This window comes from Mycetomoellerius zeteki, unplaced genomic scaffold (assembly GCF_001594055.1).
Source record: "Mycetomoellerius zeteki isolate Tzet28-1 unplaced genomic scaffold, Tzet1.0 scaffold458, whole genome shotgun sequence".
In the NCBI taxonomy this organism is placed as follows: Eukaryota; Metazoa; Arthropoda; class Insecta; order Hymenoptera; family Formicidae; genus Mycetomoellerius; species Mycetomoellerius zeteki.
Window position 1 is genome coordinate 143592 of NW_017257455.1, and position 26487 is coordinate 170078.

A 26487-nucleotide genomic window follows, 5' to 3' on the forward strand; every position below is an offset into this window, starting at 1 on the left:
ACTATTTTCACTTCGCTTAGTCGACCTGAAGAATTGAACTGCGAGGACAGAAGATAGTTGTGAATTGTGCGTATTCCATCTGTGTCTTCATGAAATTATTTATGGCTGTCACTATTTAAGGACGATATATAACGGAGGATCAGTGTTTTCTCGTTATGGTCGCAGCGATTTACACGCGAACATTAATTAATAGTGAATTTGTAAAAAGTTGCAAATATCTCTGTAAGTAAATATAGCAAATTATTATTAACCGTTTTTACATACGACGGTTACTGTGGGACTAATCGGAGAAAATTTTCGATTATATGCGAAAATTTTGAGAAATTTTACTATCTACAAGAGGACTTTCTGTGCGAGAAAGTGTAATTTAGCATATTTTTCAATGTAAATATCGTTAATATCTCAGTATTATTTTATCGTTTGTCATTACAAATAATTTACACATATGTACATTAAAAATCAGTTATGAATTTGTTGTTCAGTAATACTGGAATAATTGCCGTTTTTATTTCTATAAAGCTATATCTCTCATAAAAATAAAAGCCTTATATAAAAATAAAAAAATTGTAAAATAGTGTTTAATCAGAAATATAATATGATAGTATAATGCAATAATTAAGTCTATTAGCTCACAAAATGTGCATAAAGCTTCTAATTTGCACGTGTAGCTTAAAAATCTCGTTGAGATTTATATACATAGATACATATCTCAAATTGTATATAAGTTTACGAACTAAATTATTTGTGATAGTTCAGTATTATTACATTAAGGTATATTTCTTTTAATCATTATTTAATGATTATATTATTTATTGCCAATTTTATATAGAAGAGAATTTCAGCTTATCGATTTTTAGATTAATATTGTTACTTACACTTTTTATCATGCATTTGTAAAACCATGACTAGTTCATTCAACGAAACTTTGTTTTTATTCTATGCAGTTGCGAGACTATATATGTTGTGTATGTAACAAATAAAATATTATTCAATTTTAATAATGCATTCCTTCCTATCTAAAATCCTTCTATCTTTTTAATTTTGCACATATACGTATTTATCTTCACGGCCTACGTATATATGAACAATGAGATTGGAAAGCATCGAATGTGCAGCTTCCTTCATAAAATGAAATAACCCAGTAAACACACAATGTTACATGTAACATACATGTACACAGTGTAACGTAACGTACACAGTGTGTTATATTAGTTACCTCGTTTTGCTGACATTTCATGTTACATATACGTTACATGTAACATTGTGTTTACTGGGAAATGACTTATCATTGTTTATATTAATACTGTATTTAAAGAAAAAGTTGCTCTACAAAATTAAAGTGATTGCTAGAGTCCCCTACGCGAAATGGAGCGCTAAAAATTTTCCGATCTCAAGCTCGGCCTCGACGATTTTGCAGAGTTCGGGGCAGATTACCGAATCGCATCGAGGTCTTTGCAAGCCGGCAACGTTTTTTGACGTGACGTTCCTCTCGCTTCTGTTTCAGACCGTATTCTGCCAGTGATCTACGGACATGAATTTGTGTCCGTCGTGACAAAGGAACAACCGATGTACCACTCAATCGTCATCGACAGAAATTTCCTCGCCGAGAAGCCGAAGTTCCCCTGTCCTAAGTGTCCGAGTGTCTTCAGTCGCAAGAATAATCTTTATTATCATGCGAAATTCGAGTGTTGCCAATCGCCACGGTTCAATTGTCCTTACTGCACTTATCGCACGAAACACGTATCGAACGTTCGTGCACACGTGCGCAGAAAACATCCTGGCAATAAAGTATATGCCATCGACGTGTGCAAAGTAGACTCGTAATATAAGATCAAGGTTTAATGCAGGCGTAGAATTTTTTTTCTTTTTGACTGGAAGGGACTCTACATTCACTTTTTGCACATAATCCTAAAGGGACGCGATGATGTGTGCCTTTCAACAAGCGACACAAATGACATGGTGTGGCACACTGGATCATTACATCCTTGATGTTTGTCAATGTTAAACAAAGATGACATGATCACTGTGTCGCACTGTGTCGTTTGTTGGAAGGCACACTTTTATCTTTCGTTCCAATTAGTTATAATATAAAATTTATTTTTATTGTTTTATGTTTTCTATTTATTCTTCTGAAATGGTTACATAAACTTTCTTTTGACAAATTTGAAATACATTTATTATAAAAGAACTAATTCTTTAAATCTATTTATTAAAGAATTAAAAATTCTTTTATAAAAGAATTTAACATCATAAATATTAATTTTAATGAAAAAAATTCAATAAATTGTTTACTGTATCAGTATTACCTTTTTTGTATATATTTTTTAAAATAATATTTGTATATATATATATATATATATCTTCTAATATTCATCTTGTGTTAAATCAACACAAATTGGAGTGGATCGTTTGGACACGTAAAATATGTTAAATTTTAATACAAATTTTCCAACGATGTAATCATTTGATTTCGGAAGAACAAATAGAAAATAATGATAAATTACAAATTCCTGTATAGAGCAAAAATTTAATTGAACGTGTAATGTGTTTGTATTAAGAAATTTGGATATTATATATATTTTAATATTTTGTTAAAAGAAACATTATCTGAAATTAAAAATATAGATTTATTATTGCTCGACATTTTGATACTTATGAACATTCTCGTAAAAGCAATATTAATGAATTACTTATGAAATAAAACATTTTATAATTTTTTTTGTGGGAAAAAGATATTTTGTTCTTGTAATTTTAGTGAAGAATCGTGAATTAATCAGAAGTCAATTTTATTTGAATATATATGTATATACTTTTAAGATGTAAAATTGCATATTATATTCTGTATAACGTTTCAATTAACATATATTCATTTATACAATGTAAATATAGTCATGATGAGACTTATTCTTCATCGTCTTCCATATAATGAATATTCCATATAATATTGCGAAGAGAATTCCACGTTTCATCATTTTTAATATTGATGAAGAAAACAATATTCTTGTGCCAATCGTTATAAAGCATATTTATATATTTAGTCATATACAATATAATCTACATAAATACTTATATCTTATTATATTTATATATAAAAAAATTGATAGATATAATCCGATAATTTATAAATACTCTAGTTTCTCAATGTATATATAGATCTTTTATGATCTACTGCGTTATTTTGTACCATTTTTTTGTACTTTTTATTATTTATTATGTTACAATAAATATAGGCAATTATGCGTTCGCAAAATTTGTAGTTTACATCGATTTTACTTCGCAATTAATTTAAATATTCTTGACAGATTTTAACTTATCTTTTAGACGTTTTCTGTTGTTATTCTTAAATATTGGCTAAGTCATTGATACTTTCGCTATTTATCTAGTAAATCTCTATGCCTTCGTTCATATCAAATTATTCTTTTGTAATAATTCGTCATTCATTCGCATTGTAAATGTTAACTGACGATTAACGCGGCTAATCAATAGGACATCTGCATTTTTCAGAAGGCAAGTATTCTTCGAGGAACGCGCGACGCAAATGCGGCATGAATCGATCAGTCCATAAGGCCCAGCGGCAGACTTGCAAGCAGGTGTATTACTGTCCGAGATGCGGTGGATCCTTCAATTGGCGTTACAATCTCCAGCATCATCTCAAATTTGCGTGCGGCCAATCGCCACGATTCAACTGCCCGTACTGTCCCTTCCGTACGAAGCATACATCGAACGTGCGGGCCCACGTGCGCAGAAAACATCCCAACCATGAAGTCTACGTCATCGACATCCTCAGCTGGCAGCAACGTGGCGAGTCGACGTCCATCTCATGAACGACTCGTCAGTGCAGAGGCGTGGACTTTCTTCAGAATAAAAAACATCGTCTTCAATCGAGTCATGGTAGTTTTGAAAGTATTGCCTTCCTCGTGACGTATTCTTCCTCTCGGTGGAAGACCCATGTTCTGTCTGTGTCGTTAATGTGGCAAAACGAGTGCGTTGGATACTTATAGCACGATTAGTGATTTAACAAGAGATTTAACGTTTATTTTGTTAATCGTTTACGGGCACTCGAGAAGACTGCTGCCAGTCTCTCTTTATCTCACTATCTTTCTTTCTTTCTTTTTCTCTCGACGACTGAAATGGATATAAAGGCAAAATAGTGATTTAGCGATAATCATCACGGGCTCTGGATGACGAAGACATTCTGTGCTTTTTTTTTTGCAGCATCCGAGTCGATGCCGACGCGCACGTGGCGGAAAGACTATAATCGGTTGGTCATGAACAAGAGCATCACCTCATCGCGCGAACAAAACGCAAAATCGTTTCCCTGTGGCAATTGCAACAGCGTGTTCAGCATGAAGCACAATCTTCAATATCACTGGAGGATTGAATGCGGTCAGCCGCCGAGGTACAATTGTCCCTACTGCGCCTACAGGACGAAGCATCCGTCAAACGTGCGTGCCCACGTACGCCGTATACATCCTGGCAACAGGGTCTACGTAGTGGATATACACAAGACTGATATTTCGCAATTCTTTTAAATATTTTCCAAGTCTAAAATCCATTTATCGTCGATGTATTTGTTATTTATTTGAGTTGTCTATGCGACGACGCCCGACGTTGCTCTTATAAAATACATCTTTAAAACATATTTCCAAATGATTACTGTTTTTCTTCTTTACACTGCGCCTAATTACATATTTATTTCTTTTTATCTGTTGCGCATTTTATGCGCAATTGCAATGAAGCGTTCAGAGTTTTAGTTCAAAAATATAAAGAGTTCATTTATTATATATACACACGTGAAAATATTTTAAATAATTTGACAAAGCTTTTTAATGTTACATTTATACAGATTCTTTTTAATTGACTCCATTATTTTATCATCTCTTTTTATATAACGATAATTGTTTATATAACACAAAAAGAATTTACGCTGTGTATATGGAACACGAAAACATACAAAAATCTATTTGAAGAGAATGAAACTTATATGTAATAATGAGAAATTTAATTTTTTAGTGTTTTAACTAACATGGCATTTTTTGAATATTTTATGTCTTTTATGTTTTTTTGTGTAAGTCCGACTAAAATATTGTAATATACTAATAAATAACGCTTTCACACAAAACTTCACATTTAGAACTTCATTATATCCTTTTATGTATAGCATAGTCAATAGTCTTATAAAAAAAATTAATAAATTAATGGCTAAAAAATAAAGAGCCTATTTTTTTATTTTATTGATTTCATACACGTAATAGATCTCCATATTTAGATCTGTTATTCGACATATCCTAAGGATGACCTAAGAAGAAATGGATCGCGAAACGTTGTGCATCCGCACTGAACACATTTTGCTGCATATTAATTTTTTTTCGATGCGGGAAGCCGCGAGATTTGTTTAAGTTTCAGTTTCCGTCTCGAGTTACGTTATGAAATTTTCTGTTCCCAGAGATTCGACCGGTCGCCATGCAACGATTTCACGCGCATTCCAATCAGTGTGTCTACAATCCCGATGGAGCACAGCAAAACAGGAATTACCCTTGCCACAAGTGCGGCAACGCGTTCACGCGCAAGAACAATTTGTATAATCACCTCAAGTTCCAGTGTGGCCAGTTGCCGAGATTCAACTGTCCGTACTGTTCTTACCGTACGAAACACTCATCGAACGTGAGGTCTCACATACGCAGAATACATCCCAACGAGAATGTCTACGTTCTCGACATGAGCACGAAACAGGATCATCAGCCAAGATGAATGATACAAATTTTGCAAGCCTTCCTTCCTTTTATCAGATCATCCACAAACAAAGCTACAAGAAGTCTCGAAGCAGTTGTGATATCAATCAAATAAACGGTCATTGATTGATCCGTGGTTTTATCAGTATGCTTTATTTATTTTACGTAGTCGTTTATATCATATGTATTGATATGTTAGTCGTTATTTATTGTTATACATCTATTTTCGTTTAGCAATTTTTGCCTGTTTGCGATGTAATTGAGATCGTCAATATAGACTGAATTTAAAAATTATATTTGACGTTTTCTGACGCAGGATATTCGAGAAATTACTTATTTGTAAAATGCATTATATAATATATTTATTTTTGCAATATATCTGGTGATATATGTAGAATTTGATAATGTATTGAATTTAATGTATAACTGAATAAATTTTAAGCATTTACCTATTTGTGTTATCCTGTAATTCTAGCGAATCCGTTTTGGTCTGATTTCTTACAGTTACCAATGTAACTCTCGTACCTCTCTAATCCTTTATTAACTTATTTAAATTGATGTATACTTTGATTAATAGAAACAAATTTCATGATGCATATGCAATAATAAATTACCTGTTACAGAAATTAGGTCCTGCTACGTTCGACTTTCTCCGATCCCGCAAGAATATAGTTATCATTACTTATTACGCAAGAAGCTGTTTTGTTTAAATGAATGCAGGCGTTCCTTCGGAACTTCCATGATGAGATATCTACGCTACGAATACTATTATCCGCATTTCATGTGTCCGTTTTGTCGCAAACAAAAATAAAATTTATAATGTTTTTATTTATGAAATTTTTCTTATTGTTTGATGAGCTTAAATTTTTGCGCAAAGTGTAAATTTTATTGATACGCGTCTAAACGACGTTTATCAACACTTTACAGTCTGTGAAATCTTACTCACATTGATTTTTTTGCGTCGAGAATTTTGCGTTTTGACTCCGGGGGGGGGGGGAGGGGGGGGGGAAGGGAGCTCAAATTGGACAGACCTGCACCAAAAAATATTGCTAATTACAAACAATAAAAATAACGTCATTTTTTTATAATAATTGTCTACAAATTATATTTGTTTGGTTTGCATGTCGGATAATCTGTTTACATGGTGACAAAATATGTATATTGTTAGAAAATCGGCTTTTAATTAATATGGTGCTTATAATATGATATGATATTGAACAAATATCAACAAAGAATGCATAAAGAGTATCTTTTTGTATTTTTATAAAATAATTGTTGAATTTAATGCAGCAAATTTAATGTAATTGAATAAATTTTAAGTGTTCAGTTACATTATCTATATTGTTCTATGATTTTAGCGAATTTTTTTTTAAGACCAGTTTCTCAAAGTTACTAACTCATATTTTCTCTAATTTTTTAAGCAAAGTTTACATAATGCTTTTTTACTAGCAATTAACGTGCAACTGTACTAGCTGCTAGTAAAAAAGCATCATGTATTTTAAAATGCTAGTAAGCTTTCTCCTTTCAGCTAGAGCTTCACTAGCGCACTAGTGAAGTTAAAATATTTCGACTTTACAAGCGCTAGTATTGTACTGTCTGCTAGCTTTTAAAAGTGCCATGTGGGTTGCAACTAGCTGCTTTCAGCTACAAACAAAGAGATATTTGAAATATTAATTTTAAAAGCTATAAGCAACAACAGTTTTTCAAATTTATGTATAGTTATTATATTTTTATGCACTACAATATCATGAGAAGTAATTTTTTTTAATAAAGTGGCTGAAGCATTTAATGTCTTTCTGTTAAAAATCCATTTTACTTATATCCTATTTAACAAATTAAAAACAAAAATATATAAGAGTTAGCATGGTACTTCGTGCATAAATATAATAATAAAAAGTTTGGTGCCAACCATTCACGGCACCATGGTCTTGCGCAAGATTGAATTAATATCCTCAATTTCGTTGAGAATGACTCGAAGTAAGTCGAAACGCATATGAATATTAATATTTGTCATTTGATATGGATTATTAAACTTTTTATTATTATATTTGCGCACAAAGTATCACGCTCCTACTTCCCTATGTATTCTTGTCTACAATTTATTAAATATCGAGGAATTCTATATTATTTATTTTTTTTTTTCATTATTGTAAATATCCTATTTAATCATATTCTTTAATCTCTTCTTCTCTTTCTTTTTTTAATAAACTACTGACTACATAATTATAATGTTTTTATGTTTTTATGTTTTATAACATTAATTATGTAAATAAAAAAGAATATATTAAAAGACGCTTCACATTTATAGATACACTGTTAAATTTATAGTGTCAAATTTAACTTAAGGTGAGTCGCTGCTACTTCTACTTAATTACATCGTTATTTTGTATTAAAATAATGATTACATTTGACACTGTATAGTGTCAAATTGATACGATATAGTGTCAAATTTAATTGTCGTTTTAGTATAAAATAACGATATTTAGTACGAGCAGTGGCGACTCACATTAGGTTAAATTTGACATTATAGATTTAATAGTATATTTTTGCAGTTTTACTAGCATTATACGTACAAAATTATATTTTTATAGCTGCTAGTTTTCTAACGTGCTAGAAGACTAGCACGCTAATTGCTAGTAAAAAAGCATTGTGTAAATCTTCATTAAGATATTTGAATTAATGTACATTTTGATTAATATATACATATATATATATATAGAGAGAGAGAGAGAGATAAACTATGTCGCTACAAATAATAAGTCTTCTGTTACAGATATTAAACCCTGCTACATTCGGCTTTCTCCGATCCCACGGAAATACAGTCGTCAACTCCAGCACCATAATCATTTATTGCGCAAAAAGTTCTTTTGTTCGAATAACTGCGGACGTTCTTTCGGAACTGTAGCTTCTATGGCGAGACATTTGCACGAATGCTACGATTATCTACAGCATTTCAAATGTCCATTCTGTAATTATCATTCAAACTCAGCTTTCTATATTTATAACCACGTGCACAAACGACATGTTGAAACAAAGGACAAATAATAATTATAATAAATAACGCGTACTCTGTAAAGATTTTTGTTTACACAATTTCTCTCTTGTGTTTCACAATTTCTCTCTTGTGTTGTTTGATGAGCGCAACTTTGTACGAAGTATAATTTTTGCGTGAATATTTCTAATGGATCATTTTCAGAGAAGTTTTATTTTCAGATTTTATTTTTTTATTTTCTTTTTTGTATACTTTATTTTGTTTCAGGGTTTATTTTTCTACTTTGTTATCATAATACCATACGTTGTTATATTATACTTAAATACGAAAAAAATTGTTAATTACAATCGAAAAAATAGTGTATAATATAATATATAATTATTATTATTATTTTTTACAGATATAATTATTTTTTAAAATAATTGTCTAGGAATTATATTTGTTTTGTTTCTATGTCGGACACTCTGTTTACATGTCGATGAAATATATTGTTAGGAAATCGACTTTTATTAATTAATATGACGTTAATAAACCAAAAGCGTTGTTAATTACGATCACATTGCAGGCATGTAATGGTAAAAATAATGCGATATAATTATTTTTTTAATTGTCCAGGAATTACATTTGTTTCATTTGCTTATTGAATAATCTGTTTACACGGCGATAAAATGTGTCGTTAGAAAATCTGCTTCCAATTAATATGGTGTTTAATAATAGGATAATTCTAAACAAATTAACTATCAACAAGGAAGAATTATAACGTATAGAGAATGTTTTTTTGTATTTTTATGAAATTATCGTCAAATTTGATATTGTAGCAAATTTGTTGTAATTGAATAAATTTCAAATTACGGTTACCCTCACATTTTTGAGTTCTAAAGTGTTTTTTTTTTTTCCGGAATGGTAGTTTAAGATTATTCATATAATTCTACAATTAATTTCTATGGTGATAGCAATGATGCTAGTGTCTATCTACTATATATCTTGATTAACGATAAATGACACGCCATCAGTAATGGGTATTCTGTTACAGGCATTGATCCTTACTACGTTTGGCTTCCTGGGATCTCGTTGAGAAACAGTCGATCGCGGTTCCGCAGTCAAGTGTCAAATTGGCGCAAAAAATTTCACTGTACCAACAACTGCGGGAGTTGCTTTACACACCGCGGTTCCCTAACAAGGCATCTACGTTACGAGTGCCAGCAGAATCCGCGCTTCAAATGCCCGACTTGTGATTTCCGCTCAAGATGGACATCCGATGTCTATAAGCATGTGCGCAGAAAGCACCAAGGCACTACCGTGCGTTGTATCGATATTGGCAGAAATTAGAAGAACGAACCTTTCTTTAATAATATATAATCTTGCATACTACGTGGATTTACTAGAGGATTACATTTAATTAGGATATTGTTACTCAAATAAAAATTTTGCAAAGCGGTGAAGTACCTCATCATGTTTTATTACATTGTATCACTCCAAAAAATTTTGTCTATATTTTGTATACTATGTACATATATCTCTATATTTTATATACTTGTTAAGAAAAGCCCCCTATTATGAGATAGGCGCCTAATATGAAATAGCGGCGTTTCTGCTAAACTAATAAACGCTATCTATTGGTTCCACTATGAATTTATTGCTCTTGGATTGAAAACTATTTAGTGGAAAATTCAGTATTGGATCATGCCTGTAGTCGTCGTAAAAAAAGATTTTAGAATTTGAATGTCTTCAAGTTTCACTGAGATGAGTCTTGTTTATTATTTAATAAGTAAATATTTGGCAACAAATTCTTTATGTAGTGATAGAGTAAGGTCGTACTAATAGAAAAATACGGGATATGTTGAACTACTTAATTACAGAAATTAGATTTGATGATCATAAAACCGTAAGGGGTGAAAATCGTAATATGAGATACCCAGGGTATTCTAATATGAAATAACCTATGCTCCTTTATCACAGTAAAAATCGTTGCTAAAGTATAAATGTTATTGTACAATAATAAGAAGGACAATCGGAATAAACATCGAGTGCCTATTTCTGCGATGCTTGTTTCCAACTACCTGAAGATGAGTCCTAGGTACAATGCAGCGCACTAGCTGTGTTTGTTTATATATATTTTAGAAACATTAAATAAAATTTTTTAATTGCAATACTGATGTACTTTGCATTTTACTATGGATTTCTCTGAGCATCTCATATTAGGAGCAATTTTTTGACTTTGCGATTTGCTCACTTTTTACATTTTTTTAATTATAATAAAAAAAAAATAGAATTTGAATTAAACTTTACATAACATTAAAGTTTATTAAATTCCCTTCAAAATGACCTATTATTTTTTAAAATTCTGCCCATAGACTTCCAGCATTTACTCAAAATGAACTCGGTATTTCATAATAGGGGCCTTTCCTTTATTTCTGCAATAATAGATTTTTCGATTAACATCATCTTAGTTTAAATCAATTCATTATCTTAATGTCGGTTTTCCTTTTCTTTTTCCGAATTTCTTCTTCATATTTCTAATATTTTTAAATAATATTTAAGAGATTTTAAGTAAAATCAGGAATAAATTTAATGTTGATGAGCATTGCGTTTTTAAATTTTTATATTGTTTAGTTTTTTATCATTTTGCCGTAATTGCAGTGAATCTGTGTGCAAATAATTGAATGATATTCTATTATTGTATAATTATTGTAATTGTCTCTGTTATATTTTTTATTCTAATATTCTTAATTTATGAGGGCACATTTTAAAATACGATTTGTGACAGATATCAATTCTACAAAGATGAAGTGATTGCACAAAATTGAATAGAATGCTTTATGTATTTTCTCAATTTTAAATTTTTTAACAAAAGGTTACATGTAGGAATAGTTTTAATATAAAAAATTTTCTGAAATATTGTTGAAGCTATTAATTCTTCTTATTTTAATTATACCAAGACGATGCCATGCGATTTCATTATTCATATTTATATTTTAATATAATATATGTATGTAAAATGTCGCATGTAATTTTGATATTTGTGACTGAATTAGATAAATAAATTATCTTTAAATATTTTTAAAAATAATGATTATTTGTTACTCCTTGTTGCTGTGCAATCAAACTGGATATGATGAAAAATTAGGCGTAAACATTGAGTAGAAGTTCTCACGTATTACTGACCATGTTTTTTACTTGCGTCTTTTTCAGATAACAAGATGTATCTAGTGGCGACATTACAGACCTTTGATTTGGTTTCAACTAAGGAAAAGCCGTGTCCGAAGTGCAGTCGCCTCTTCAAGAACAAAGGCAGCTTGAACAAGCATCTCATGTACACATGTGGAAAAGCACCACGATTTAAATGCCCATACTGTGAATATTGTTGCAACTTCCGCAGCAATGTCTACAGACACGTGCGTTTCAAACACAAGAAGGATAAGGTGTATACGCTGGACATGATAAAAAATTGTGTCATAGAACCGTATTGATTATTTTATGCATTATTGACGAACCACTAACAGATCTCTTTGAAGCTCTGAATTAAAGAAGACTGTAGAAATATGTTACGCTTATTTTATTATCTGATATAATAAAATCGTGATATATCATGACGCTAAATACGCATGACTTTATAAAAAATGTTTTTAAAACCTAAATACTTTAAAAGGATATGACAGTTGAATGACTCTGTAATCACTGTGCAATTTGTTTTCTTTTAACTAATTTTTATTATTGCAGACAGTGGAAAATACAACTGGATATAATGGATTAAATTGAAATTTTTGTTAACAGTAATTCGCAGAATGATTTTTGCCGCATGTTATGTACTGTGATACGTAATTATTTTAATAACCGTTTAAATTTAATTTTAAACCGTAGAAAAGATTTGTTTAAGTTCCTCAGTCGATTTAGTTTTAACTTTATTTAGCTGTCATTTTAATAGAGATAATGTTAATTAACTTATTTTGTGATTATATACTTTTTACGGTCAAAATTTGTGATATTATTTTCTTTTACTGTTTCCATTCGTGATTTTACCATGTGTAATAAAAAGTTTCTTATCGCTTGCAGAATGTGAAGTAAATTATATTTAAAATATATTTTAGGATATATTATTAAGCTTTTTAATACGAATTAATAAACTTATAATATTCCTATTAAACATGATATGTGTTAAATACTGTATACGTAATAAATTGGTCATTGTTTCGGAATAACATTTTAAACGGATAAGCTTTACCAGTCCTTATTTTTTTTATTTTCAAATTGAACAAATTATTTTCATGAGTCTTATTGCTTAATATTACATTTATGATGTTCTAAGAATGTTACAGGAGCATGAGACAAAGAGAAATCAAATTATTAGCTATTTATCTATTTTGTAACATTTGTTTTATTTTATTTTAACATTTGTAATAATTTTATTTTTATCCTTTTTGAAAAACCGCATGTCGAAAATAATGAATATACTATTCCAAATCGGTAGTATCGTGATTAACGTTTTTGATCCCGATTGTTGATGTCCCATTCTGATTAACCGTTTCATTCTTCCTTTTTATGTTTAGAGCACACGAATATCTCATCACAAACGTTCAAGATTGTCGAACCGTGTCACCGTTGTCCGAAATGCTATCGCAGCTTCAAAGTGAAAAGAAGCTTCACTCAACACATTTTCTACACATGCGGGCAGAATCCGCGTTTTAAGTGTCCATACTGTAACTACAGATCCAAGCACCGTAGCAACGTTTACAGACACATTCGTATTTATCACAAGAGAAATGAAGTGCTAGCTGTCGACGAGATTGAGGGGTAACACCTATGTAAAATTTTTTAAAAATCAATTTTTTTTTCTTTTAAAATACACTTTAGGATCTCAAAAATGATGTGCAAGTGATTTTATTTCGATACATAATTTTTTTCGAAAGGCTCTGAAAAATTCACTTGTTAACCTAAAAATATTCAAAGCTTTAAACGCGTTTTTTTTTTTCAAAACAGCATTTTTTTTAAGTTGGCTAGCAGTTGAATTCAAACAATTTTTAACCAATTTACTTCAAATTTAGCAGTATTTAAAAAATTACATTTTCTAAAGAAATACGTAGGATTTTTTGATAAGTTACAAATTTTTTAAGTTACCGCTGATTTTATTCGACTTTTTTGTGACGAAAATGGAACTTTTTGTTTGTACTTCCGCTATTTTATCAAAAATCAATATTTAAAAAACGGCTACGTATTTCTGTAGATATTTGAATAAAAAAAATAAAAAATTTATTTTATTGTTCGAAACCAAAAATTACGACACTTGTGCTGCTAGTCGCGGAACACCGTGCCATTTCGACTGTCTCCTTCACGCTGCTGTAGATCCGCCATTTTGATAAATAAAATCCTGAAAAAATTATTTTTTGTATTTTTTTATGTGCTTAATAAAGTTATAAGACTCATTTTTTAATAGCACGATTCATTAAATTAAAAAAAATTCCCAAAGATAAACCTTATTTACAACCGATTACATACACAGTTGGAAAAAATATGTTGAATTTAACATAAATCGCATGTCGCACACGGTCCACTCAAATTTTTGAGATAATTTTACACAAGATGAATATGTTAGAAGATAACACAAATATTATGTAACAGAATAAATACAAGAAAGGTAACATCGACACAGTTTGTAAACAAATCGTGAAATCTTTTTTTGTAAAAAAATTAACATTTATGATGTATTAAATTAATACGTATTTTATTTACCTTTATTTACCTTTACATTTATCTTAGAACATACGTTTTAAAACACATTATTTTTATGTTACTTGTTTACTTACTCATAAATTGTGTCATTTTGATATTAAGAAACGTTGAATGTCAATTTCACAAAAAATCTTTAAATAACATTATGTTAAATTAACACTTGAATATATTAAAAATTCAACACAAACTGTTAACCCAAACGTGAGTGGACCATATCTAACACAAATACACAAATTTTTTTACTGTGTAGGTGTTACTCCTTAAACGTTATTGCATTGACAAACTCTAAAAGCGATTTTTTTCAATGTAAACATTTTGCGGAAATAGCTTTTCATAATGACGCTTGTATTTACGCATACGCGAATTACGTAAATATGCGAATATTAAGGGTTGATTGCAAGGAAGGGATGACTGAGGAGATTTTGAGAAGTATTCTTTGATATTTGTTAGGAATATTGTAGATAGGAAATTTGTTTAAGAATCGTTGAAGACGATTTCTTATGAAGATTTACGCTAACGTGTGCAAAGCATTTTTCTTTCTTAAAGTATTGGATGTATATTCAACCAAAAAATTAATTTTTTTTAAGGTGGGTAAATTTAAATTTAGTAAATTTTTTCCATTGGTTGCATTGAAGTCTTTAATTTTAGATTTCGAATCTTTGCTACATTTTTATGAGTATTATTTTCTATGAGACGGGATGGTAATTTATTTTATAACTTGCCTTTGTTAATGCCAAAGAATATTTTCTTTTTTATTTGTATGATATATAGTAAAGCAAATGTATTATTTCAATATGGCATAAGAAATAATTTTTTTGCAAAAATTATATAAAGTATACGATCTTTATGTAAATAATTTTTATATCATATAGTGAAATGATAACAAAAGTATTAACAAACATGATTTTTTACGTTTATTAAAAATATTATGTATTAGAAAGAAGTTATAAATTATTAATATATATTATTTTATTATATCAATTTATAACTTCTTTGATGTCTTTTTTATTGTACTATAGGATTATCAAATTTATAATTATATTTTTTATTAAAAAATTTGATTATATTGTCACGATTATGTGTACTTGCCTTTCATTGCATCATTTTTTAAAATAATAATTAATAAATGATATTTTCATAATATCCACCTTCATCCCAATTATTTGTCTCTTACTGCAAACATTTTTTAAAATAAATAATTTTAATATAATAATACACAAGTATTATTATTATTTAAAAACACTCTAAACTTTATTATTTTCTTGTAATAATTCTGTTTTTATATATTATTTTTATTTACAGCGATTTTAAAAATATCGTCAAGAGGATTTTGTTTCATGACGCTAGTCGATATAAGATGAGTTTTTTAATTCATCAATTGATTAATTGCATTATGCGCAAATGCAATTTTGCTCCGTAAAAGCTGCACTTGTGCATAATACGATTGATTAATCGGTGAATTAAAAACCTTGCCTGTAATAACATAGCGGATATTCACTCTTCGTCTGTTAAATGTTATTTTATCTAATTTTGCACATACGCACAAGCTTTATTTTCTCATGAATCTGGATGCTCGTATGGATTAATATTAAAGCCAAAACGCGTGTTTGCACGCAATCGTTTCGCAGCTTTCAATAACAGATGGAAATATCTCTGTGTTCACAGATATGGTTCATGTCTCGGGTTTCTACAGAAGAAAAAGGCAGAATCACGTTACCAATTGTTATGCAAAGTACCAGTGTCCTAACTGTCCTTCCATCTTTGTGTGGAAATGCACCCTGAGGAGGCATCTACGCAACGAGTGTGGCAGGGAACCACGTTTTAAGTGTCCCTATTGCGATTACCGTGGCAAATGGAAAGCCAATATTACTAGACATATTAAAAGAGTACACAAGAATTGCTACAATTATGTAGTGGTTACTAATTAACAATAAAATCAACTTGATCTTTCTTCGATGCACATCTTTAAAATGTGCTTTTTTTGGTACAATTATCGAACAATGTATTTTGTGATAATTATATTAGAATGATTTTTTAAAACACAAATTAATATTTCAAAAATTTAATATTATTTCGCACGATTTTGAGTTATAATTGTATGTGAAAAAAGTTTTTGTTTCTAAATTATGTTAGATGCAAAGATGACGCGTGGAGAGTATACAAGAAATTTCTCTTTACTGATTTTGCTATTTCATTCTGTCAAGAATCAATACAGAACAAATGAAAAAAATGAAATGAGATTTAAAATTTTAATACTTTCCTAAAAGAATTTTTGTTATAATTAAGAAATGTTTAAAAATAGAGAGAAAGGTGAAATACATTTTTAAAAATGATATTTCTTTACATTAGGGGACATCTCTTCGATGACCTTGACCTATCCCTGATAGTAAAACCTGCGGAAACAGATTTTGAGCGGGGCCTGCTACCAATTTCTGATTGCAGAAAGGCGACAAATTGTACCCAGAGTTTGTATTATCTGACATTGTCAGCAAATTGCTGTCAGAAATATGACAAAGCTTGCTAGACATGCTTTATCAGCAGATTGGTAGCAGAAACCGAACAAAGTTCTGCATAACCTGACGGCAGATTAAGAACAGATTGAGAGCAGAATCCGATTCGAGCAAACTTTGCTCAATTTCTGCCACCAATCTGCTGGCATAGCCTGTTAACAGGCTTTATCGACAAATCCATAGCCAAATGCGGACACAGATGGCTATGGTTTTGTAGTCAAAATCTGATTAAAAATTTGCTGCCAATTTGACTCCAAATTGTTAACATTTTGCTATCAGGGATGTTATAGAGGTGAGAATACTGATCAACTTTTTCTTATCAATTAATTGGTGATTTCATATAATTTTCGAGATATATTTACATAAAACTCATTTTCAAAATTTTATTATTTTTTGTATATAACACCTTATATGATGGATAATGTATATAAGTGACTTAAAAGGTTTTATGTGGGGGTTACTATTCGTTAAGGAGTTATTAACAAATAAAGTTTAAAAAATAATGTCTTTTACTATAAATAATATTAAAAACTGCCCTATACCTGTACTTTTCACGTGAAGAGAGGTCCACCTTCCACCTCCCCCCCCCCGGTCTGTCTAGGGACGCACAATCTTCCACGCGAAATGAAGCCCACTCCTTTAAAGATCCACCCTACTTCTCCCCTGCTTAGGGGCGATGGACTTTTCACGCGAAGCGAGGCCCACCTATCGACTTTCTCGAGGGGGGGGGGGGAAGGTGGAGTGGAGTGGACCTCGCTTTTCATGGAAAATCGTACGCCTTATAGCAGGGAGGAGGTGGGGTAGAAGTCGCTTTGTGTGGAAAGTCATATGTCCCATGGCAGGAGGGAGGTGGGGTGAACCTCCCTTCGCGTAGAAAGTCGTATGCCCGTCATGACTTTGACATATGTTATCATGACGGGCATACGACTTTCGAAGTCAAGATCATCGTAAAGGTTCCCTAATGTAAAGAAATACCCTAAAATACCCTAAAAATGATTATTAATATTTTATGCAATGATAAGGGATTAATATTTTTGGAAATCAAAATTGTATCTATTGCAAAAATATATGAACATATATTTATAATTTATTCAATCTAGACTTATGTCTTTTATAAATTTTTGTAATTTCGAATTGAATGAATGATTATGAATGTTTTGTCTTCTATTTTCTTCTATGAATTTATATATTAAATATGTTATTCTGCGATTATCATTTTTTAACGATTATGCATGTAATTTAAGATATAAGAATATCAATAAAATGAGATTACTCAAACTTGCGATTACTTTTAGATTAAATTATGTATGTAGATTTCTTTAGACATATATAATTGCAGTGTGACAGAACAATGTTTAGAAGAATCAAGTCTAATTTTCTGTCGTTATTACCTTAGAATCTATTTTACGTATAATGTTCTTTTGTCAAGTTATCAAAATATTCGGCTTACAGAAGTATCTATATAGAAATTTTTTTCAAACTTGTACGCGATAACGCACATTAGATTTTGTCTTAAGTCAAAAGGGATTAAAAGAATTTTTTATTCTCAATTTTTATAGCATTAGAGTCTTCAAATGGAAAAGAAACGAGATTCGAGTGGGCATCTCAAATATGTATTATCAGTGCTATATTTCAAATATTTTTATTGTACATATTAAGCTAACAGCACAAATACATTACCAGGAAACATAAAAACATCGTAATCGGCGTTGTGGACATCTTCAAGAATTTTTGTTTCGCGTAGAACAGTCTCGTAAAATTTTTACATTCCTTGTTATTACGCAACTTGATACGTTGTACAATTGAGATTATTATATCAATGAAAACGAAAAATAGCAAATATAGATTTTTTTAATAGATAATTTTAATTTATTTTCAGTTTATACTTTTTTAAATGTAAATAATATTAAATAATTAAAAAGTTTGGAATAAACAGAAATGTATGAATGTAATATTATTGATTTGTAATATTTATTAATTGTTCTTTGATCTCTCGATACTTCTGATGTTTTATGTGGAATTATTTCTTACATAAAAAATAAAATAGAAATTATTATTTTTATCTTCCATAAATTTCCTTATTAATTTCCACAATTTCCTACCTGTCTTTTTTTTTAGAATAATGTAATCAAGAAGATGATCTTTTTGATGTTATTGCTTTTATATTTTCATAGGTGCGTAGCAATTCACGAATCGTTAATAATTTCTTTTTTCAGATATATTGGTTTTGCAGGTAAATATATATTACGATTTTTATTTAAATGTGAGGTGATGAGATTTAACCAAAAAACATTAATGTGCTATTCTGATATATTGCATTTTGGGTCTTAAGATACTTTTTCCATGCAAAATTTAATGGATATAATTGTCATGTATTAAGTGTGATGTTCATAAATATCAAATATTTTACTTTTACGTTGCTACATCTTTATTTATCAGCTCATTCTTATTTTACGTGTTTGTTATATTTTCATTTCTGGAAAGAAACCTTCGTGAAACGATTGGTTTCTTTGGCATGTTATCCTGATGGACTTTGCGTAGGACTGACTGGGCGCTCTGTCTGTTTTTTTTGCTTACAGGCGTTAATGGATCTTTTAAAGCCTTCAGCAGAGCGTTCTCCAGCGACGCCGACGCTAGTATCAGATTCCCTTGCCCGAATCAGAACTGCGGTCGCGTCTTCAACTGGAAGAGAAACTTAACGCGGCATCTGAAGTACGAATGCGGCCTTCAGCCGCGCTTCAAATGCCCTTACTGTGATTACTATGGCAAGCTCAAAGGCAACGTCAGCAAGCATCTCCTCCGCAGACACAATAATCGGAAGATTTATGTTGTTGATTTGTTTCAAGGGACAGCATAAGTGCGACATAATCAATGAGCATCTGGCTGCGCGTCTTCCGTTTGTCGATAAATATGTAAATAAATCTGTCTGTTCTATAGGTTTGTGAATCTATGCGACTTTGGCTTCAATCTGTATTTCTTTCTGATTGTCTATTTCCCCGGATTGCAAGGTAATATTAGCGATCACGTCGTTGTAATGCCAACTAGACTGTTTGTCCAAGTCTATTAAAAGCTGCATGTGCTTTCGAGTACTCGATCAAAATTATACTTAGAAATACGTAAATATATTAAAATGATTAGATGAATAAACATATAAAATAAACATATAAAAATAAATGCACATTCGCGTTTTATTCGCTTTCAAACACAACCTGGTGAGAATGTTGCTGTATGATGAACATCTAGTCTAAATATGGTATAGCTTATGTAATCCCGGATGTTCAGTGACCCAAGAAATTGCGATTTCAGTTTTAAAAAGAAAGAAGAAGGAAATCTACACAGAAAAGTGGATTTCGTTTGAATTATTTGTGATTTTGTGCACACAATGACATTTTTCTCGTTTTAAGGTTTTAGGAACAATTAACGGCACATACTCTGCCTTTTCGCACGAGTTTCGATGAGCATTTTATCGCCAACGAGTCGTTACTTTTTCAGATAACAAAGAATCCACGCCCTGGGCAGCCTATCGCACTAAGAGACTGAAGCGTACGAAGTCAATCAAGATTCCGTGTCCTAATCCGAATTGCCGAAGTGTCTTTGCATGGAAAAAGAATCTGATAAGTCACCTTCGCTACCAATGTGGCCAGCAGCCCAGGTTTAAGTGTCCCTACTGCGATTACCTGTGCAAAATCAAGACCGATGTACGTAAGCATATTCGAGCGAAGCATCAAAACTACGACGTCCACGTCATCGATATTTTTCAGCAGTAAAAAGTCTGGTGAATTTCTTCCAAAATAAGTATTGGAAATGAATGTTTAACAACATAAATATTTGTATAAAATGATGTTTCACATTGTATTGTGAACTGGAATGTATATATACTGAAAATTTTTATCTTTTGTAAATACCATAAAAAGTATATAGATTTAATATTTTTTGTTATAGACAATTAAATAATTAAAAATTGTTACTATCAAAAAAAGCGATGAGAGTTAAAGAAAAAAATAAAAGATGAGAGGCGAGAATAAGAAAAAGCGCGCGGTGAGAGTTAAAGAAAAATTAAATTTTAATTCTTATAACATTTCAATCGACAGAAATTATTAAGAAACAGTTCTTTTATAATTTATTATTGTAAAATTGATATTTAATAAAACTTTTTTAATGTTTTTAATATTACAACTTATACAAAACTTATTAATTACGCGATAACTTACATACGTCACACTTTTCTCTGATCTTAAGTTATCATCAACTAGACAGATAAAAATAATATTTAATTTCGAGACAAATAAAGCAATAAATAAATTTAATACTTATTTTTTCATATTTATTATTTATTTCTTTATATTTGTTACTTATCTTTTTACATTAATTTTTAGTCTCGTATTTAATATTCTTTTTCACTGTTGTAAGTAGACATCATCACGTTTATTATGACAAGAAATCTGTATTTTCGTATTTAAAATACGCGACAATAAAACTTTGCATTTTCTGTGTGTTACCTTAGAATTGTTAGGGGTACAATAAATACTTAATTTATTAATTATTACCTGATTACGTATACATTATTATTTTTATAAATTCAAATATGTAGTTATAAATAAAATTACGGAAGAATTATATTTTTGCGTAAAGTACCATACAATAATTTTATGTATATTTGTATGCATGTAGTGTCTATCGTCTACTATTCTATCTAAATCAATTAAGCTCGATAGTGCCAAATTACATCGAATTTTATCGACAGTATATTATTTCTTACATCATTAATACATCACATTTTTATATACGCTCAATACAACGTATATATTTATTCTAATCTTATTACGAGATGTAATAACTTGCATAAATGTATGTACATAGAAATTCAACAATTGCGCGGAAAAAATAAATTGTGTATTCTACATATACTGGATTGAACTTTTCAGATAATTTATTTAAGAAAAAAATAATTAATTTAGTCAATCATTTAAGTTCAATTTGTAATGTGCTAGAAAATAAATTTTTTATATTACATTTTTTATAATTAATAAAAGAAGATAAAAATGTTGTACTTTTTAACGCAAAATTTGTTTTACAAAGCTACGATCTGTCCGAGTTAAGATATCGTAATTTGAAGATACATCGATTTGTATCGATTTTTGAGAAAAATTTAATTTTTTTTTTAAGTCAAACGATGAGAATTATTTCATAAACTATTAATCTGAGATAAATAATTTTATGTTCATTAGAAGCGTTGAAATTTCAAACGAGACCAAGAAGAGCCGCAACGATTTTCCTTCGATTTAGGAGTGAAGCCGACGCAACTTGAGGTCTCTGACATTTTGCTTATTTCGAAGTATGTGGCTGTACTACGATCAGCTGATCACCTAATCATAAGAGCGCGTTCACACCTTGGGCCGCGTTCGAAATCACCTGAGTGCCTCGATCCTCCCGAGGATCGTTCGAAAATACTTCCATACTCTCGATGGACTTTCGATCGTTGCGTTCGAAAACACACCCGAACCACTTCGAGAGTGACTATTTCTTCCTATCACAGTAGGGAAAAGAGGGTATCTCGGTAATGCATGATGGAAGGGATAACTTCCACATGAGGTAATATGAGTTTAGCAGGAAAAGAGAGAAAGATGCCGCCGTCCAATATAATAGTCGTTCGAAAACCAACAGTTCCCTAAGTTCCCAATTACTCTCACCAACGCATCCCTAAGTCACCTCGTGCCGGCAGGTTACGTTTTCGAACACAGCCTTAGGTTTGTTCACGTCGCATGCTCCAATATGTTCCAATATGCTCCTACCATAGTTCTTATTTACTCCAACGCGCTTGATAGAGTGAATAGGAGCTATGATAGGAACATATTGGAGCATGTTGGAGCTTGCGACGCGAACAAACCTCTTGACGGAAAAGCAGAAAGCGGAAAAGCAGCAGCCAATCAAAACTCGCGCTGGTCTACAATTTCGGCTTTTTGTACTACTTACTACCAACGCGAGTTGTAATTAGCCACTGGTTTTCCTGCTTTCTGCTTTTCTATCAAGGTGTGAGCGTGCCCTAAGGCCTGTTTTTTTAGCTGAACTTTTGCACCAGTTCATCTTTCTTCCTTTTCTCTTCAGGAGGAAAGAAGAAGAGGAAATACGAAAAACTGATCCAAAAGTTTAGCCAAAAAGAACAGGCCTATAGTAACACGTGATACGAACGCGCGCACATAACGCTCGCGCCAAATCTGCGAAACGTTATAACTCGACGAAAAATTTACGTAACGACATACAATAAAAACATATCTTCTTTGTTTGGTGTCCCGTAGATACCTATGTGCGATTCGTATGTTCTTATCATAACATGTATGTGTATATACAATAATAATCATTCTAATAAAATTAAAAAATTTGATTTTTTAATTCTCATATGGGATATTAAAAAATATTGTCTCGTATGGGATGTTAAAAAATATTGCATGGATTAACGCTATGTTTCTGGAAACATTAAAATTATCACCCTTTATCATTATATAGTTTTGACATATTTCGATCAATTTATGAGGATTTTTTAATGAAAAATATCAAAGTGCCTGTGATACAAAATTTTTTTGTATCGAAATTCTTCTGTAATTTGTATTATATGATTAAGACTACCGCATTTTTTTATGTTTTCATATTTGCAAATCGGACATGGTGCTGTTGTTTGTATGTTTCAGGATATCCCTGGTATTCTTACTGTCCCTGGAACGTAAGACCGTATCAGTGTTTGAACTGTCCCAACAATTACGCAAAGAAGTCTCACCTGAAGCGGCATGTGATGAGCGCCTGCAACGGCAAGGAGCCGCGTTACAAATGTCCTTACTGCATGTACATATCGCGATATCCTTCGGATACTTACAAGCACGTGAAACGCCTGCACGAGAATCAGGACGTTTACGCTATCGATGTATTGGGCACGACTAATTATTATTCGAAAAATACTCTCACGCAGGATAATAAGATCTTGCAGTCCAAATTGGACGAATGGTCGCAAAATATTCCACCATTATCATGAAGTTTACAATATTGTTAGGAAATCTTTTTGTTTAGCAGAAAATCTTTATTTTTTTAATACTATATCGGTATATATGACATTAAATTGTATTTCTTTCATCATTATTTCATTAATCGTATATTGCTTCTCATTGTTTATCCCTTTCGAAAATTATTATGCCAAGTCGAAGGAAGTATTTCTGCTGAATGATTTCTCATTTTTTCTCTTTTACAAAGAGTCTTTCCTTTATTAGCGCGTTACACATTTTGATATTTTTCTACGACAAAATTGATGCACCCTTTTCCAGATAAATCGATTATTATATTAATTTTTTTGTTTTCTCATTATTACATATATATTAATCTATTGGTCCATATGATACGTTCATGTACAGGCAAATTATAGCATGACATTTGTCATCTAGCCGATTGGCATTACTTATTTTATTAGAATTTCAAGATGTTTTAACAATAGCCGCAATGTCTTCTCACGTGTTTTACTGTCCGAAATGTCGAAGAGGCTTCTGTAAAAAGAGAAACTTGAAAAGACACGTGCGCTATTGCTATGGGCTATGTTTCATTTGATGCTCTTGGAATTATTTCATTTTTGTTGTTTATCAAATGTTAAACAAGGACAAATGATATTCATAAGCGTTGTGAGCGTCAAATGGAACGCAGCTGTGATCATCAGCCCAGATTCATATATTTTTACTGTGTTTAAAAACGAGATTAAACGTACAGGCATATTAGCGTGGAATCGAAGACATACATTGTCTTCGCTACGATGCCACTTTTTCACTCTGTTTTTTTGTACGGGAACTTTTGAATTCCTTAAGTATCTTAAGTGGTTTTTTCAATTTAACAAATAGTAGGACTCTTTATATGAAAAATAAATACAAAACAATAACAAAAGGGCAAATTAAGAGTCAGTACGTTAAAAATATAGTTTGAAAAATTGGTGAAAGCATAAAAATTAAGTTAGATTACGTCAGAATATAAATATAACATTTAATTAAATAAGTTAAGTATCAAATAAATAACAGAAAATTCTTCTCTATCGTGTAGCCGAAACAAACAAGTTTCGGCTACACGATTGAGCCCTCTTCAGATACAATTTTACATAGATTCAATATACAATAAGTTGCGAAAAAACGCATATTAAAAATATTCGGATATAAAACTCTAAGCAGATCATACGCCATTCGTTAACCGTGTCTCTTGAATATCAAAAACCATGTGTAAATTACTTTAAAATTTCTCGGAGAAAAACGGTTGTATGTGTGGTATAAGCCATTCGTAGACACAAAGAGAACAATCCGTTCGTTATTAGTAACGAACAATCCGTCAGTTACTGACAATCCGTCTCCTTTCTCAGTATGTGTCGATCTGTATCGACGATCGTATGTGTGAGATAGTATATTTTAATTGTAGCGCTATGTTCTCTTTGTGCCTACGAATGGCTTATACCACACATACAACCGTTTTTCTCCGAGAAATTTTAAAGTAATTTACACATGGTTTTTGATATTCGAGAGACACGGTTAATGAATGGCGTGTGATCTGCTTAGAGTTTTATATCCGAATATTTTTAATATGCGTTTTTTCGTAACTTATTGTATATTGAATCTATGTAAAATTGTATCTGAAGAGGGCTCAATCGTGTAGCCGAAACTTGTTTGTAGAATTTTCTGTTACTTATTTGATACTTAATTTATTTAATTAAATGTTATATTTATATTCTGACGTAATCTAACTTAATTTTTATGCTTTCACCAATTTTTCAAACTATATTTTTAACGTACTGACTCTTAATTTGCCCTTTTGTTATTGTTTTATGGTTTTTTCAACTTTAATAAAGTTAAATATTGTGGATGTTTGAGGTGCGATCTACATTTACGTAGTTTTCTGCGACGAAAACCGCAAAATTTGTGCGATATATGATGTAGATATATGATGTAGATGATGAGTAGAGGTTTCTCTCGAGGCTAATCTTAGGCGAATAATGTGAATTTTTTATTTTTTTTATTCAGAGGTAGTCTCTGCGAGAGAGAAATTTATTCTTGAAATGTTCACTGCATTCAAAGTGATCTTCACGTTGATGCGACTTGTAAATTTGTAGACAGACAATTTGTATATAAATGTTTAAAAGATAATATCAATCATGCAAGAATTATAAACGAACCATTACTCCTTGATGTTCTTCTAGCACCGAAATCTACACTTTTACTAGTTATTAATTGTGTTAATTTGTTTGTCAGAATAAACGTTGACTGTTTTTATAATAAATGTATGATAATGATGAAAATATACAATTGAGATTAATAAAGAATTATCCTACAAGTTTCTAATGTTTTGTGATATTTGTTTCGTTTTCCAATCAATCTCGGAATGTCAGCGTACTTTGAGTGCTATCTTTTTACCATTTTATTTTTGTTTTCAGATTTGTCATCGGTCTCGAATGCACAACAAATTCAGAAACATTATCAAGGAATTTGAAACAAAAGCATTCGTACATAAATTCGAG

General features: G+C 30.9%; 2 protein-coding genes across 14 annotated transcripts in view; both read left to right on the forward strand.

The window, feature by feature from the left end:
- The window catches only part of LOC108726946 (longitudinals lacking protein, isoforms N/O/W/X/Y), a 245629-nt gene that overhangs the window by 62160 nt on the left and 156982 nt on the right, over window positions 1-26487 (forward strand). The gene's annotated exons all lie outside the window — the stretch shown is intronic.
- On the forward strand, window positions 4382-5793 carry LOC108726957 (zinc finger X-chromosomal protein-like). Its single transcript, XM_018454817.1, has 2 exons — window positions 4382-4445; window positions 5447-5793. Exons 1-2 carry the CDS (start codon window positions 4382-4384, stop codon window positions 5749-5751), a joined length of 369 nt encoding a protein of 122 aa, XP_018310319.1. The 3' UTR covers window positions 5752-5793.

What these genes read in the sequence shown, in the direction of transcription:
- LOC108726957 (XM_018454817.1), top strand. Translation starts at nt 4,382, where the DNA reads ATGCGGTCAGCCGCCGAGGTACAATTGTCCCTACTGCGCCTACAGGAC. An exon ending in GGACGAAGCATCCGTCAAAC is followed by an intron (nt 4,446 to 5,446) that starts GTGCGTGCCCAC and finishes TTCTGTTCCCAG; the next exon opens with AGATTCGACCGGTCGCCATG.